Source organism: Callospermophilus lateralis, chromosome 2, assembly GCF_048772815.1.
Source record: "Callospermophilus lateralis isolate mCalLat2 chromosome 2, mCalLat2.hap1, whole genome shotgun sequence".
NCBI lineage: Eukaryota > Metazoa > Chordata > Mammalia > Rodentia > Sciuridae > Callospermophilus > Callospermophilus lateralis.
The window spans coordinates 37,590,506-37,604,323 of NC_135306.1; the positions used below are offsets into that span (position 1 = coordinate 37,590,506).

The 13,818-nt window shown below is 37.7% G+C and overlaps 1 protein-coding gene across 1 annotated transcript in view; it reads left to right on the top strand.

The window, feature by feature from the left end:
* Kif24 (kinesin family member 24) overlaps positions 1 to 13,818 on the top strand; it is a 42,778-nt gene that overhangs the window by 21,972 nt on the left and 6,988 nt on the right. The window contains exons 6-8 of the mRNA XM_076843346.2: positions 5,550 to 5,671; positions 6,559 to 6,664; positions 10,757 to 10,828. Coding sequence (XP_076699461.1) covers positions 5,550 to 5,671; positions 6,559 to 6,664; positions 10,757 to 10,828 — 300 coding nt within the window. The remainder of the gene's footprint in view (positions 1 to 5,549; positions 5,672 to 6,558; positions 6,665 to 10,756; positions 10,829 to 13,818) is intronic.

Sequence of the window (13,818 nt, forward strand, 5' to 3'; positions counted from 1 at the left end):
CAACCATTTGTCTCAAGTTTCAAGATTCACCCATGATATAGCATGTGTATATATATATATAAATCATGTATTTCTTTTTGTTTGTTTGTTTGTTTTGGTACCAGGGATTGAACTCAGGGGCACTCAACTACTGAGCCATATTTGTATTTTATTTTGAGACAGGGTCTCACTGAGTTGCTTAGCACTTTGCAGTTGCTGAGGCTGGCTTTTGAACTTATGATCCTCCTGCCTCAGCTTCCCAAGCTGCTGGGATTATAGGCATGCACCTATCTAGAACTTCATTTCTTTCTTTCTTTCTTTCTTTCTTTCTTTCTTTCTTTCTTTCTTTCTTTTTTTTTTAGGACTTCATTTCTTTCTTTCTTTCTTTCTTTTTTTTTAGGACTTCATTTCTTTTTATGACTGATTTATAGCCCATTATATGGCTGTGCCACATTTTATTTATCCATTCATCAATTGATGGACATTTGAGTTATTTCCACTTTTAGCCATTATGAATAGCGTTGCTATGAACATTCATGTACAAAAGTTTTTGTGTGGACATGTTTTCAGTTTTATTGTGTGTATGCCTAGGAATGGAATTACAGGGACATACTTTTTTGAGGAACTGCCACACTGATTTCCATAGTAACTGTACCATTTTGCACTCCCACCAGCAATATATGAGGATTGGTATTATTTTAGAATCTCCTCAGGTGGTTATAATGTACCACCCTCATAGTCATTCTTCTAGTACATCTAACAATCCTGGCTCGAGTAAGGGGGGATGGCTAGGATGGGAAGGACCTGACAAGACTTACATTTAAGTATGTAAATGTAAGTCAAGTATGCCACTCCAGGGAGAAATATCTGAGGCTTTGACCAAGCCCAAGGAACCAGGGAAAGCAGACAGGTTTGGTATTGTAGAAATGCCTTCAATTAGCACCAAAATTAAAGCCTCTCTGGCTAATTATATCTTTCCTGCTTTCTTTCTCACTATGTTTTAATAATAGTTGCAAGCATTTTGGGTACTATCTACTGAAAACTTGGCTAAGGATTTTTGCAAATATTATTCCCTTTAATTATCACAAAATCAGGTAAATATTGTAAAATTCATCTTACAGATGAGAAAACTGAGAATGAAATTGACAACTATCACATAGCTAGTGGCTGACAGAACCAAATTCTGACTCAGATTAATCATAGTCTAAAGCCCATTTCCATACTCTAAAGACCTTTTCACTATACTATACTACCTATAGTGACATTAGATTATTGATTAGAGATAAATTTTTCTTCTTAACAAAGTATGAAAGCTGGGCATGGTGGCACACACCTGCAATCCCAGCAGCTCAGGAAGCTAAGGCAGAGGAGGATCATGAGTTCAAAGCCAGCCTCAGCAAAAACAAGGTTCTAAGCAACTCAGTGAGACCCTGTCTCTAAATAAAATACAAATAGGGCTGGATGTGGCTCAGTGATCGAGTGCCCCTGAGTGGTACCTCCGCCCCCCAAAAAAAGAAAAAGTAGGAAAAAGGATACTGAGATCATTTGCTTAAAAAATGGATATTTAAAGGACTGTTTAACCTTAAATAACAGGGTTTATGAAAATTTTTATTATTGGTTTTTCAAAGCTAAGAGTTGGGACTTGGATGAGTGAAATGACAGTTTGGCCCACCATTGGTATATTTCTTTTTCTAAGTTTCTTTTTCCTGGGACAAATAGGTAAGTTTTGCTTACCTATGAGGCCTGAGACCTCATATTTTGTGATAATCAGATTCCTATGTCTTAGGATCCAAAACATGAGGATAACATCTGATTGTGGTTGGTTTTTAAGGACCCTTTTTTGTGATTGCAGAGGAAGGCACAGAACGAAAGTATATGAGACATGTTGTTGGGGCTTCCTTGCAACTGAGAGCTTTCTTAAGTTGTCTGGAGCTCCCTCCACTATGGAATCCTAAGAAAATTATTTATCCCACACTTATTCCCTGTGGTTGTTTTCTTCCTACTTCTCCCCAGCCAATCCTTCATTTGATAGGAGTTTTGGGTAAATCTGGTCCTTGTGCTTTCTTTGGCCCTGAGATTACACTAATTAAATGGGACAGGAACAAACATTATGAGAAAATCCATTTTCCTTGTCTGTGGGCCATAATTGTGCTGCTAAGGGGCTGTGTATTTCAAGTAACCCTCTGTATTCTGAAAGAGTTTAAAACATTGTTCTAAAGTATTGTTCCTAAGAAAAGCAGAAAAAGTTTCTTAGTCAACAAATTATTGTTTTATCACTAACGACACCCTCAGTCTGTGATACTTAGGGTATTGTATTAGCAAGAAAATAGCAAAGATCAAGATGGAAAGTTGACATAAATTATAAATATCTGACACAGTTACCCTCATAAACATTTATTGACTGGAAACTACACTTGCTGACTCAGGTATCCCTGTGCCGTCTCAGGTATTGCCCACATGTTTGCTGAAGTGTCTTCTTCAGGTGGTACTCTCAGATCGCCTCAGGTCCACTCAGGCATGGCCTCTTGTTGCCTGCCTGTGCAGCAGCAGCTTCCTTTTTCATATAGGATTACCTTTCCTCTAGAAAATTTCTCCTTTCATGTGTATTTGATTACCCAATCTCACCAACATAGGGACCAGGACTTCCCTGACTTTAAAGAGGACTCACTGCTTCATCACAGTTCCCAAATTTGGGATCAAGATCTTTTTTTTTTCTGTCAATTAATGGGCATTTTTAAAAATATTTATTTTTTAGTTGTAGGTGGACATAATATCTTTATTTTATTTTTATGTGGTGCTGAGGTTTGAAGCAAGTGCCTCACATATGCTAGGCAAGCACTCTCCACTGAGCCACAATCCCAGCCCATAATGAGCATTTTTTTTTAAAGAGAGAGAGAGAATTTTTTAATATTTATTTTTTAGTTTTCGGTGGACACAACATCTTTATTTTATTTTTATGTGGTGCTGAGGATCGAACCCAGCGTCCCACGCTTGCCAGGCAAGCGCCTTACCACTTGAGCCACATCCCCAGCCCCAATGAGCATGCTTTTAATTTTAGAGATTTGCAGGGTTTTGGATTTTGGTTTTTTTGTGTTTTTTTTTTTTTTTTTTTTTTTTTGTGTGTGTGTGTGTGTGTGTTTTAACTGATGCAAATGAGTAGTTTCTATTGCAACTTGAAGACAGTACATCACAGAAACTTTATGATAGGTCTGGGGGAAAGTATTATTTCCAATAAATGATGAAATAGTTTGTCTTTGGCAATATGATTACATATGAAGAATGCAAAATACAAGTATGGCTATGCCTCCAAAGCAACACAAGTCCCTAGAGTTCAGCTGACTGCACCTGTCTTCATACTGCTTCTGTTAACACAGAAGGGCATAGCCCTTCTTTGGTATTTGCATAGGAAAGCTTAGTGATTAAAGCCTTATAACCAGATAGATCTGGGTGCCAGTGCCATGTTTTCTTGAGCATATCCTTTATCTTTCTGAGCTTGAAACGTGGATAACAGATGATTGGGTTGGATGATAGAAGGAATTGAGATAATGTACAAGAGGTGCTTAATTACTATGATAGTGGCTCTGTTTGTCACATATATTATTCTAAAGTCTCTGAATATTTCCCAGCACCATAGAATTCAATAGTTGTCTCTACTTTCTATTGCAGCAGTTCCCATTTCACTATTCATATAACATTCTAAAGAACCTAGATACTGAAACTTGTCCAGTAGACCTTAGATAGGGAGGGGGGAGTTTGAGAAGGACATAGAGGAAAAGTGGGCCTAATGATTTTTAAGGTGTTTGCTTTAATTTTGCTCAGTTCCTAGACTTCTATTTCTCCCAAGTAAATAATCTTTTTTTCCTTCTTTCCCTCCCTCTTTTCCTTCCTTTCCTTTTTGTTTAGCTTGTACTGGAGAACTTGTGGCATCTCACATTGATCTATAAAGCTGTATTTTACATTTATAGAAAGAAACCATTTAAGTTAGGGAAACTTACACATAGATGTTTTTTAGTATATTTTTTAATTAACATTTATTTTTACCATGTGCCAATTGTAGTAGTAATGAATGCTTTACATATATTATCTTTTTTTAGTCCTCATAACTTAACATTTAAGATTCTCATTTTATAGATAATAAACTGATGCCCTGAAAAGTCAGGTGGTTTGCACAAATAGTAGAGCTGGCATGTGAACCCTTACAGTCTAATATTAGATTTCACTTAACCTCTACACTTCAGTTGTATGTAATTTCCAAAAGTTTGATGATGTTTGATATTCACAAACTACCTCGTTTTTACTCCTCAGAGCTTAGCTTTCTTATTCCATAGTTTCTTTCTTTCTTTTTCCTGGTACTGGGGATTGAACCCAGGGGTGCTTAATCACTGAGACACATCCACAGCCCTTTTTTTAATATTTATTTTTTTAGTTTTAGGTGGATACAATATCTTTATTTTTTATTTTTATGTGGTGTTGAGGATCAAACCCAGCATCTCATGCATGCTAGGCAAGCACTCTACCACTGAGCCACAACCCCAGCCCACATCCTCAGCCCTTTTTAAAATTTTTATTTTGAGACAGGGTCTTGCTAAGTTGCTTGGGGGCCTTGCTAAATTGCTGAGACTGGCTTCAAACTTGCAATCCTCCTGTCTCAGCTTTCCAAGCTGTGGGAATTATAGGTATGTACCACCACACCCAGCTGTTCCACAGTTTCTGAAAGGTATGATGTTAGTAGACAGTTATTTTTTTTTTTAAGAGAGAGTGAGAGAGAGAGAGAGAGATTTTAATATTTATTTTTCAGTTTTCGGCGGACACAACATCTTTGTTTGTATGTGGTGCTGAGGATCGAACCTGGGCCGCACACATGCCAGGCAAGCACGCTACCGCTTGAGCCACATCCCCAGCCCAGTAGACAGTTATTGAAACTGAAAAAAACTGGACCTAGAACCAGAAATTCCTTCACACCTACACTAATAGGCATTTAGCCAGAAAAGTTCACCTCAACATGTTAGGCTTTTTGAAACACATTGCAGTTAGTCTTTATTCCCAATTGGGGGTGGGGGGATCGGTCTCAAGGGAAGTCATGGGCTCATGATAATCAAAATAACTCATCACTTCCCTGTTCCTACATATGAGGCCTGGCATGCTTCATGCCTGCATCCTGATAGAACAGGAAGATATGATTGGTCATTCCTTGTTATGCATTTCTGTCCTTCAGTTACTAAGATAGATGAATATTATGAGAGTTTGTTTTGGAGCCAAGTATGCCCCGGGGATTTTAGTTAGGCTAAATCCATCAAAGCTATTAAAAAGAGCATATGAGATCAAGAAGTAAATTAGCTCATGAGCTATTAAATGTTCTCCCACGAGATCAGTATTCCACATTGTTTTCATTGCCAGTGGGTACATGCTCTGTATGATTTAGTGTTTGGGCAGCTTTCCACCTGGACAGAAAAAACTGCATCATACTGACAAAATTATATGTCTGGTCTGTACTCCTTACTTGCCAACTCTTTGGAGCCAGAGGGCTTGTTTGCTCCTTGGGGAAGTCATTCTATGTAATTTATTTTCAGGTGATCTTAAAGGGCAGCAAGGAGCGCAGCACTGGGGCTACTGGAGTTAATTCGGACTCCTCCCGCTCTCATGCTATCATCCAAATTCAGATCAAAGATTCAGCCAAGAGGACATTTGGCAGGTAAGCTGGAAATATGCAGGGAATTGCATTGTCTGTCTTTCCTTAATGTGATTTTGAAATATTTGTTATCAACAACAGGACACCATGCCATCATGGAAGTCTTCATTTTGGAGGATACAGAGAAGAGTTGTTTGCCCTGAAATAAATCATTGTACCAAAATGCCATCAATTGATTGACCATGAAATAATGACCTATTGTTGGTCAATTCTAAGTTATTAAAAGGAACATTGATTGCTTCTGACTTGAAACACAGTATCAGAGAAACAGCAAGGAATGCATCTCAGAAAGCTTGCAAGCCATAAAAGAAGTGGGGAGGGGGACTTAATCCATTCTTCTTGAAAAAGCCATAAGACAATTGGATACATTCATTGCTTCTCTGGTGCTTAGCAAACACTCTGCCACACTGATAGATGAGCCTGTCTCACCTCTGAATAATTAGTCTTTTTTTTTCTCTCTCTCTCCCTCCCTCCTTTTCTTCTTCTTCTTCTTCTTCTTCTTCTTCTTCTTCTTCTTCTTCTTCTTCTTCTTCTTCTTTTTTTTGCTGGAAAGCAGCTACAAAAGTTTCTATTTAATTACCTAATGATAACCAAATTGATTTGTAGTATGGTCACTTAGCCTTATGGGAAGAGTACTTTATCAATTTCAGTCATACTTTCTCACAAATGAACCAATAGAAGTGTTTATGTGAATAGTTCCAATAGCAGCTGACAGATCCGTGTTTTTGGAAAGCTGACAGTAATATTTTTTTCTTTCCTGAGGATGGCCAGTGTTAATTTCTTCCTGAAGTTACAGAATGTCAACTAATATCAAAGTTTAAAAAAATTTAAAAAATTAAAAAAAAAAAACCCCAAACCTCAAAGTCATTTTTGGTGTGTCTTTTCTCTAGGATCTCCTTTATTGACTTGGCTGGCAGTGAAAGAGCAGCAGATGCCAGGGACTCAGATAGACAGACAAAGATGGAAGGTGCAGAAATAAACCAGAGTCTTCTGGCTGTAAGTTGTTCAAAATCTAAAAATCCCTCTTGAGAGATGTTACCTCTTACATGCAACCAGAATGGGTGAGAATGGAGTGAAATTAGAGCAACAGGTGTGTTCTCATCTGGCAGAAGAATTCCTGGACTGGAGAAAAGTTGGGCTCTTAGCAATGCTAGGCAACTCTTCTCTCCCAGCCTTCTCTTTTTTGATCAATCCCTGCCAAGGAGGAATAAAAATATTTCTGCAAGTTACTAGCTTAGTAAGCTTTTCCTTTTCTCCAAATTTTAAAATTGTATTAATTCCTCAATGTACCAAAGTAGATTAAATACCATAATGATCTTCCATATACTTGTTACCCAGCTTCAACAGTTATTAACATTTGAAAAAGTAAACAATCCCAACTTTCCCCTTGTCAAATTATATTAAAGAAAATCCTCCTCATCAAGTCATTTCTTCTATAAATATTTCATTATATACCTCAAAAATAGGACACTTTTAAAAATATAACCATAATACCAACATCATACCTTTAATGTTATCTGTTTTTCAGTACATATTATAATTTCTGAAGGTTTCCCATAAATGTCTTTTTACTGTCAACTTGTTCAAATTAATATGCAAACAATATCCTACATTGCTTCTCCCTCCCTCCCTCTTATTTTTTTCTATATCTATGAATATAAAAAAAAAAACGGTCACTTGTCTTGCATCCCCATGCTGATGTTTAATATGTTATTCTTCCCTCTGTATTTCCTATAATGTGGTTAAATCTCTATCTGTGCTGTTCAGTGTGGCTAGTCTGGATTTTGAAGACTTATTACCAAAAAAAAGCATGCAAAAATCTCACTAATATTTTTGCATGTTTATTGCATGCAAAATTATATTTTGAGCTGGGCATGATGGAATATACCTGTAATCCCAGCAGCTCAGGAGGCTGAGACAGGAGGATTACAAGTTCAGAGCCAGCCTCAGCAACAGTGAGGCGCTAAGCAACTTAGTGAGACCCTGTCTCTAAATAAAATACAAAATAGGGCTGGGAATGTAGCTCAGTGGTTGGGTACCCCTGAGTTCAATTCTTGGTACCCCCACCAAAGTTATATTTTGGATATAGTGATTAAATAAAATATGTGAGTACCATTAAATTTCACCTGCCACCAACCATTTCTCCAAGAAACCAATATATTTTTAGCATTTGCTAAATGTCAGTTTAGTTTTCTCAACAACTCTGTAAGGCAAGTTAAGCAAATTCTCTTATTCCTACCTTATAGATTAGGATTCCCAGGTTCAGATGGATTGAATTGTCTGAGGATCCACCACCTCTAACCAAAAAATATGTGATTCTGATATTTTAAACAATGGTCTAGGAATCAACTATGAAACATGGAAAGAAATATCTATGAAGTCATATACCCTTTGTGATTTGACTTTGTCTATTTCATATGAGGAACAAGCATGCAAAGAGGCCTGGACCTTCTAGAATAGTATCAAAATATTGTGCTTTGTAAGGTATACAAAGGTAGCCTTATTTCTTTCCTGGGCATTTCCCTTGGTTCCTTAGTGTTTAGTAAACTTTGTTGACCATTCCATTCTGATTGAGCAGGGCTAAAGAAGATCCAAGGACTCTCATAGGTATTGATTATACCACTTAGATGTGAAGATGTAAGGGATGGGTATAAGAGGCAGGGTTTAGTTATTTTTTCATTCCTTCAGGAAAATCTATCCAGTGCTAAAATTGGGGGATACTGGATTGATTTTTAAAACAGAAATATATTGCCTTATACTTTATGTCCTGAAGCTTCCTGGATAGAGGTTAGGCAATGATGGGCCTTTATGACTGCTGCCAATAACAGCCACTGCAAATTCTAGAGGCTAATTTTCCTCCTCTTGGCCAAGGGATTACTTTCTTCCTCTTTCCTCTTTCTCATTTATTGCCTTTTAGCCTATATGCTTGACTCAGAAATAGAAGGTCTCTCCTTCCTCATCTTGCTCTCCCACTCTCCCTACCATTTCTTTTTTTAAAAAATATATATTTTTTGTGGATGGACATAATAAGTTTAATTAATTAATTAACTTATTTTGTATGTGGTGCTGAGGATCGAACCCAGAGTTTCACACGTACTAGGCAAGCACTCTACCACAGAGCTACAGTCCCAGCCCCCTCCCACCATTTCTAATGGACATTCCACTCCTTGGTTTATACCGAAGGGACTTCAAAATAGCATACTACAGGGACACAGCCACATCAATGTTTATAGCAGCACAATTCACAATAGCTAAATTGTGGAACCAACCCACATGCCCTTCAGTAGATGAATGGATAGGGAAACTGTGGATATACACACAATGAAATATTACTCAGCATTAAAAGAGAACAAAATCATGGTATTTGCAGATAAATGGAGTTGGAGAATATTATGCTAAGTGAAGTAAGCCAATCCCAAAAAAACCAAAGACCGAATCTTTTCTTTGATTTGAGATACTGTTTGATAATGGGGATGGGGTGGGGCGCATGGGAGGAATGGAGGAACTTTAGACAGATCCAGAGGAGGTCATGTCCAGGTACAAAGGATCCTGCCCTCAATGGTCACTGCAGCACCACCCATAACAGGGGAACCACCCAAATGTCCACTGCTGAGGATGGAGAAGGACACATGGGAAAAGGGGAGGGAGGTGAAGGGAGGGGGCATGGGGGTAGGAAAGATGGTGGGATGAGATGGACATCATTACCCTAAGCACATGTATGAAGACACGAATGGTGTGAAACTACTTTGTGTACAACCAGAGACTTGAAAAATTGTGCTCTATATGTGTAATATGAATGGAATTGCATTCTGCTATCATATATAACAAATTAGAATAAATAAATAATTTAACAAGAACGATTTTTAGTTGTGGATAGACATAATAACTTTATCTATTTATTTATTTAATTTTTGTATGTAGTGCTGAGGATTGAACCCAGCGCTTCATATGTAGTAGACAACCGCTCTACAACAGAGCCACAGGCCCAGCCCCCTCCCCACCATTTCTTTCTTTATATATATAATTTTTTTTAAGTTTTAGGTGGACACAATATCTTTTTTTTTTTATACAAAAACATTTTACTTCATATTACACGTACTTTTTTAAAAAGGCAGAAACATTTTAGTTTATACCACTTCACACAAAAGAACCTTGTGCTGGAATTCTAGAAGGACCTTGGAAATCAGTTTTAAAATGACTTGCTTTCACATAGTCTTTTTCAGGGCTGCTTGTGTCATGCTGAAGAGATAGGCTTCATAGATTATATTTAAGAAGTTGTCGTCATTCTCTGCTTGTTCACTTGAACAGCGGGCAGGGTTTAAGGACACAATATCTTTATGTGGTACTGAGGATCGAACCCAGTGCCTCATGCCACTGAGCCACAACCCCAGCCCACCCCTCCCCACCATTTCTTTTCTTTTCTTTTTTTTAATGTTTATTCTTAAGTTTTAGGTGGACACAGTATCTTTATTTTACATTTATGTGGTGCTGAGGATCAAACCCAGTGCCTCATGCATGCTCGCGAGCACTCTACCACTGAGCCACAACCCCAGCCCCCTCCCCACCGTTTCTAATGGACATTTTGCTCAATCCAGGTCTATGCTGACCCCAGTAATGTGCAATGAATATTTCTTACTGAAGGGCCATATCTAGGGACAAGTGACAGTTTCTTCCCTTGGGCCAGCTTGTCTAAGTGTTTTTTATTTAAGAAAAATAATCTGTTATTAATGATGGTGGACTGTGATGATCATTATTATCCAAAGTACAGGTATGAAGACACGAATTGGTGTGAATATACTGTGTATACAACCAGAGAAATGAAAAAATGTGCTCTATGTGTGTAATAAGAATTGCAGGGCTGGGGATGTGGCTCAAGCGGTAGTGCGCTCACCTGGCATGCGTGCGGCGCAGGTTCGATCCTCAGCACCACATACAAACAAAGATGTTGTGTCCGCCGAGAACTAAAAAATAAATATTAAAAAAATTAAAAAAAAAAGAATTGTAATGCATTCCACTGTCATAAAAAAATAAATAATCTGTTACTCACTTTGTGATATTTGATGTGCTTACTATTCTTCTACTTTGCAGCTGAAGGAATGTATCCGAGCACTGGACCAGGAACACACCCATACTCCCTTCAGACAGAGCAAATTAACTCAGGTAAAGTTAAATGTGAACCTCAAGTTTTTTTCTGGTTCATTCATTGTTCCTTCTTCCATTCCTGTGTTCATTCAGAAGAGTGTCCACTGCCAGCAAGGCACAAGTTAAACATAGTGGGGAGAAGAGAAGTGCTACATTCCCTCCAGGAACATTCAAACCTACTAAGCCTCTAGTGAGGGCTCAGTCAGGCAGAGATACCTTCAACACAGGGCAGCTGGGGCCCCAGGAGGCAGCTATGCCCCTCCAGTTACCACCTTTGTGTTTATTTCCAGTAAAGAAACTATTGCTAGGTGTGGTGACATGTGCCTATAGTTCAGCTACTTGGGAAGCTGAGGCAGGAAGTTTGCTTGAGCTCATGAATTAGACTAGCGTAGGCAATACAGTGAGACTTATCTTTTTTTAAAAAAAAATACTTATTTTTTAGTTGTAGTTGGACACAATACTTTTATTTTACTTATTTATTTTAATGTGGTGCTCAGGATCCAATCCAGGGCCTCACTGACGCCAGACGAGTGCTCTACCACTGAGCCACAACCCCAGTCCAAGACTTCATCATTTAGAGGAGCCTCTGAGCCCTTAAAGACAGTGGTGTAAGCTGTAGTTGGTAATTTCTTGGCTATAAGATTTAGGCCAGGGCTGGGGATGTAGCTCAAGCGGTAGTGCACTCGCCTGGCATGCGTGCGGCCCGGGTTTGATCCTCAGCACCACATACAAACAAAGATGTTGTGTCCGCCAAAAACAACAAAAAAAAAGATTTAGGCCAGTGTTTTCAGTACAAAAAATAAATAAATAAATAATGGCTACAGTTTTTAAAATTGAGATTTTCTACATGTACTGATAGGAAAGATAACTAAGATCTATTATGATGTTAAAAAGCAAGCTGTAGAACAGTGTAATAATCTGATTGCCTGTGTGATCTTAAAGCATTTTTCTACTATATGTGTAATCACACAGGGAAAAATATTTTTAAAAATGCAGAAGAAACAGCATTGGATTATCTCAAGAATAACAATGGGGGTAAAGATGGAACTGTAACTTTACATGTTATGAGAGTATGTATGATTTGACCGCTTGCTATTTTTATAGTTTAAGAAATAGGCGGGGCTGGGGTTGTTTCTCAGTGGTAGAGGGCTTGCCTCACACCGAGACCCTGAGTTCCATCCTCAGCACCTCATAAAAATAAATAAGTGAAATAAAGGTATTTGTGTCCAACTACACTAAAAAATAAATACTAAAAAAAAAAAAAAGGCAATAAGGAAAAAATGACAGCTGGGCATGGCAGCATTTGCTTATCATCCCAGCTACTCAAGAGACTAAGGCAGTAGGATTTGTTGAGTACAGGAATAACATAGCAACATAGCAAAACCCTGTCTCAAAAAACAGAAACATTCTCTCCTGTTGAGTATTAATCTTGTTTCACTTTTATTATAAATAATCAGAAAAACTCTAGAACATTTTGATTTTGCTAATTGATTGAAATCTGTCACTGTCATGGTTTTAATCACTTAGGGCAGATTTTCAGGTGCAGTATGTCTTTCTTCACTTCAATAACAAAACACAAATGTGCTATGTACCAAAATTAAGTTCATTGTTCAAAGACAACATAATGTATTAAACAAATTAATAAATACATTTAATGTATACCTTTATTTTAAAATTGGATTGAGATTTATTTGCTCTTTATTAAAATTATAGCATAATACTAAGAATTGTGTAAAAACAGAGGCAATGTTATCATGAAATAAATGATACATTCTTAAAACAATGAAAAAATAAAAACAAAACTACACAAGCATTAATTGTGATTATTCTTATTCTAAGTGGTGAAAGTATTGGTAATTATTTTTTCTTGGTTTTTTTTTCCTATCATGGAAATGTTTGGATATTAAATCAGCATCCATAATAACTGCAGAAGAGCTACATGAGGACAGATCTGCCTAGGTACAAACATTTGTGAAGATAGTTATGTCTTCTCTGATTCTTTTCAGCGCTATGTATGGTGCACATTAGAGGACAGACAAGTAGGAGAGGATCTTGGTATGCTGTAACACCATAGGACGTGGGACAGAACCTATTTTAATACAACTCCATGCTAATCAGAATTAGTGTTCTCTGAATTTGATTCCCACACTGTGACATTTAAAACATTTCCCCCCTTTTATTCATACCAGTGATTGAACCCGGGGGTGCTTAACCACTGAGCCACATCCCCAGCTCTTTTTATTTTTTATTTTAAGACAGGGTTTCACTGAGTTGCTTAGGGCCTCACTATTTTGTTGAAGCTGGCTTTGAACTTGTGATCCTCCTACCTCAGTCTCCTGAGTCAATGGGATTATAGGTGTGCACCATCATGCCTAGCTTTAGTGAACATTTCTATGCACTTAACTCCGCATGTCGATCTAATCATAAGCATGGGATCATATGTTTTGTTATTCAAAGATTTAGTTTAGGATGGCATATGCCTTTAATTATATCCACTTAGGAGGCTGAGGCAGGAGGATTGCAAGAACTAGGCCAGCCTGGGTAACTTAACAAGACTTTGCCTCAAGATACCTGGGTGTGTGACTCAGTGACAAAAGCCCTTGTCTAGCATGTGTGAGGTCATAGTTTTGATTTCTGCCCCCCGCCAAAAAGGGGATTTATATTTTAATTATTTTTTCATGTGCCTGAGTACAGATATACACAATCATTTGTAATTGTTGCATTCAATTTGTAATTAGTTTGTTCCCTACTTATAAACTCCCAGGTTGTTTTAGAATTGTTATTAAGTAATGTTGTAATGAATACCCCATGTATACTTTTTTTGTCAACTGAGAAGTCCCTCAGTATAAAAACCTTGATGTGCATGTTCTTTACCTTTTATTTCATATTGCTGCACTGCCCTCTGGAAAGCTTGTGCCAGGTCATGGTACATGGCATATGGCAGAATAGGAGAGTACTCATTTATCTGGATCTGCACCAGGGCAGGACATTCATCGGTCTTTTTTAAT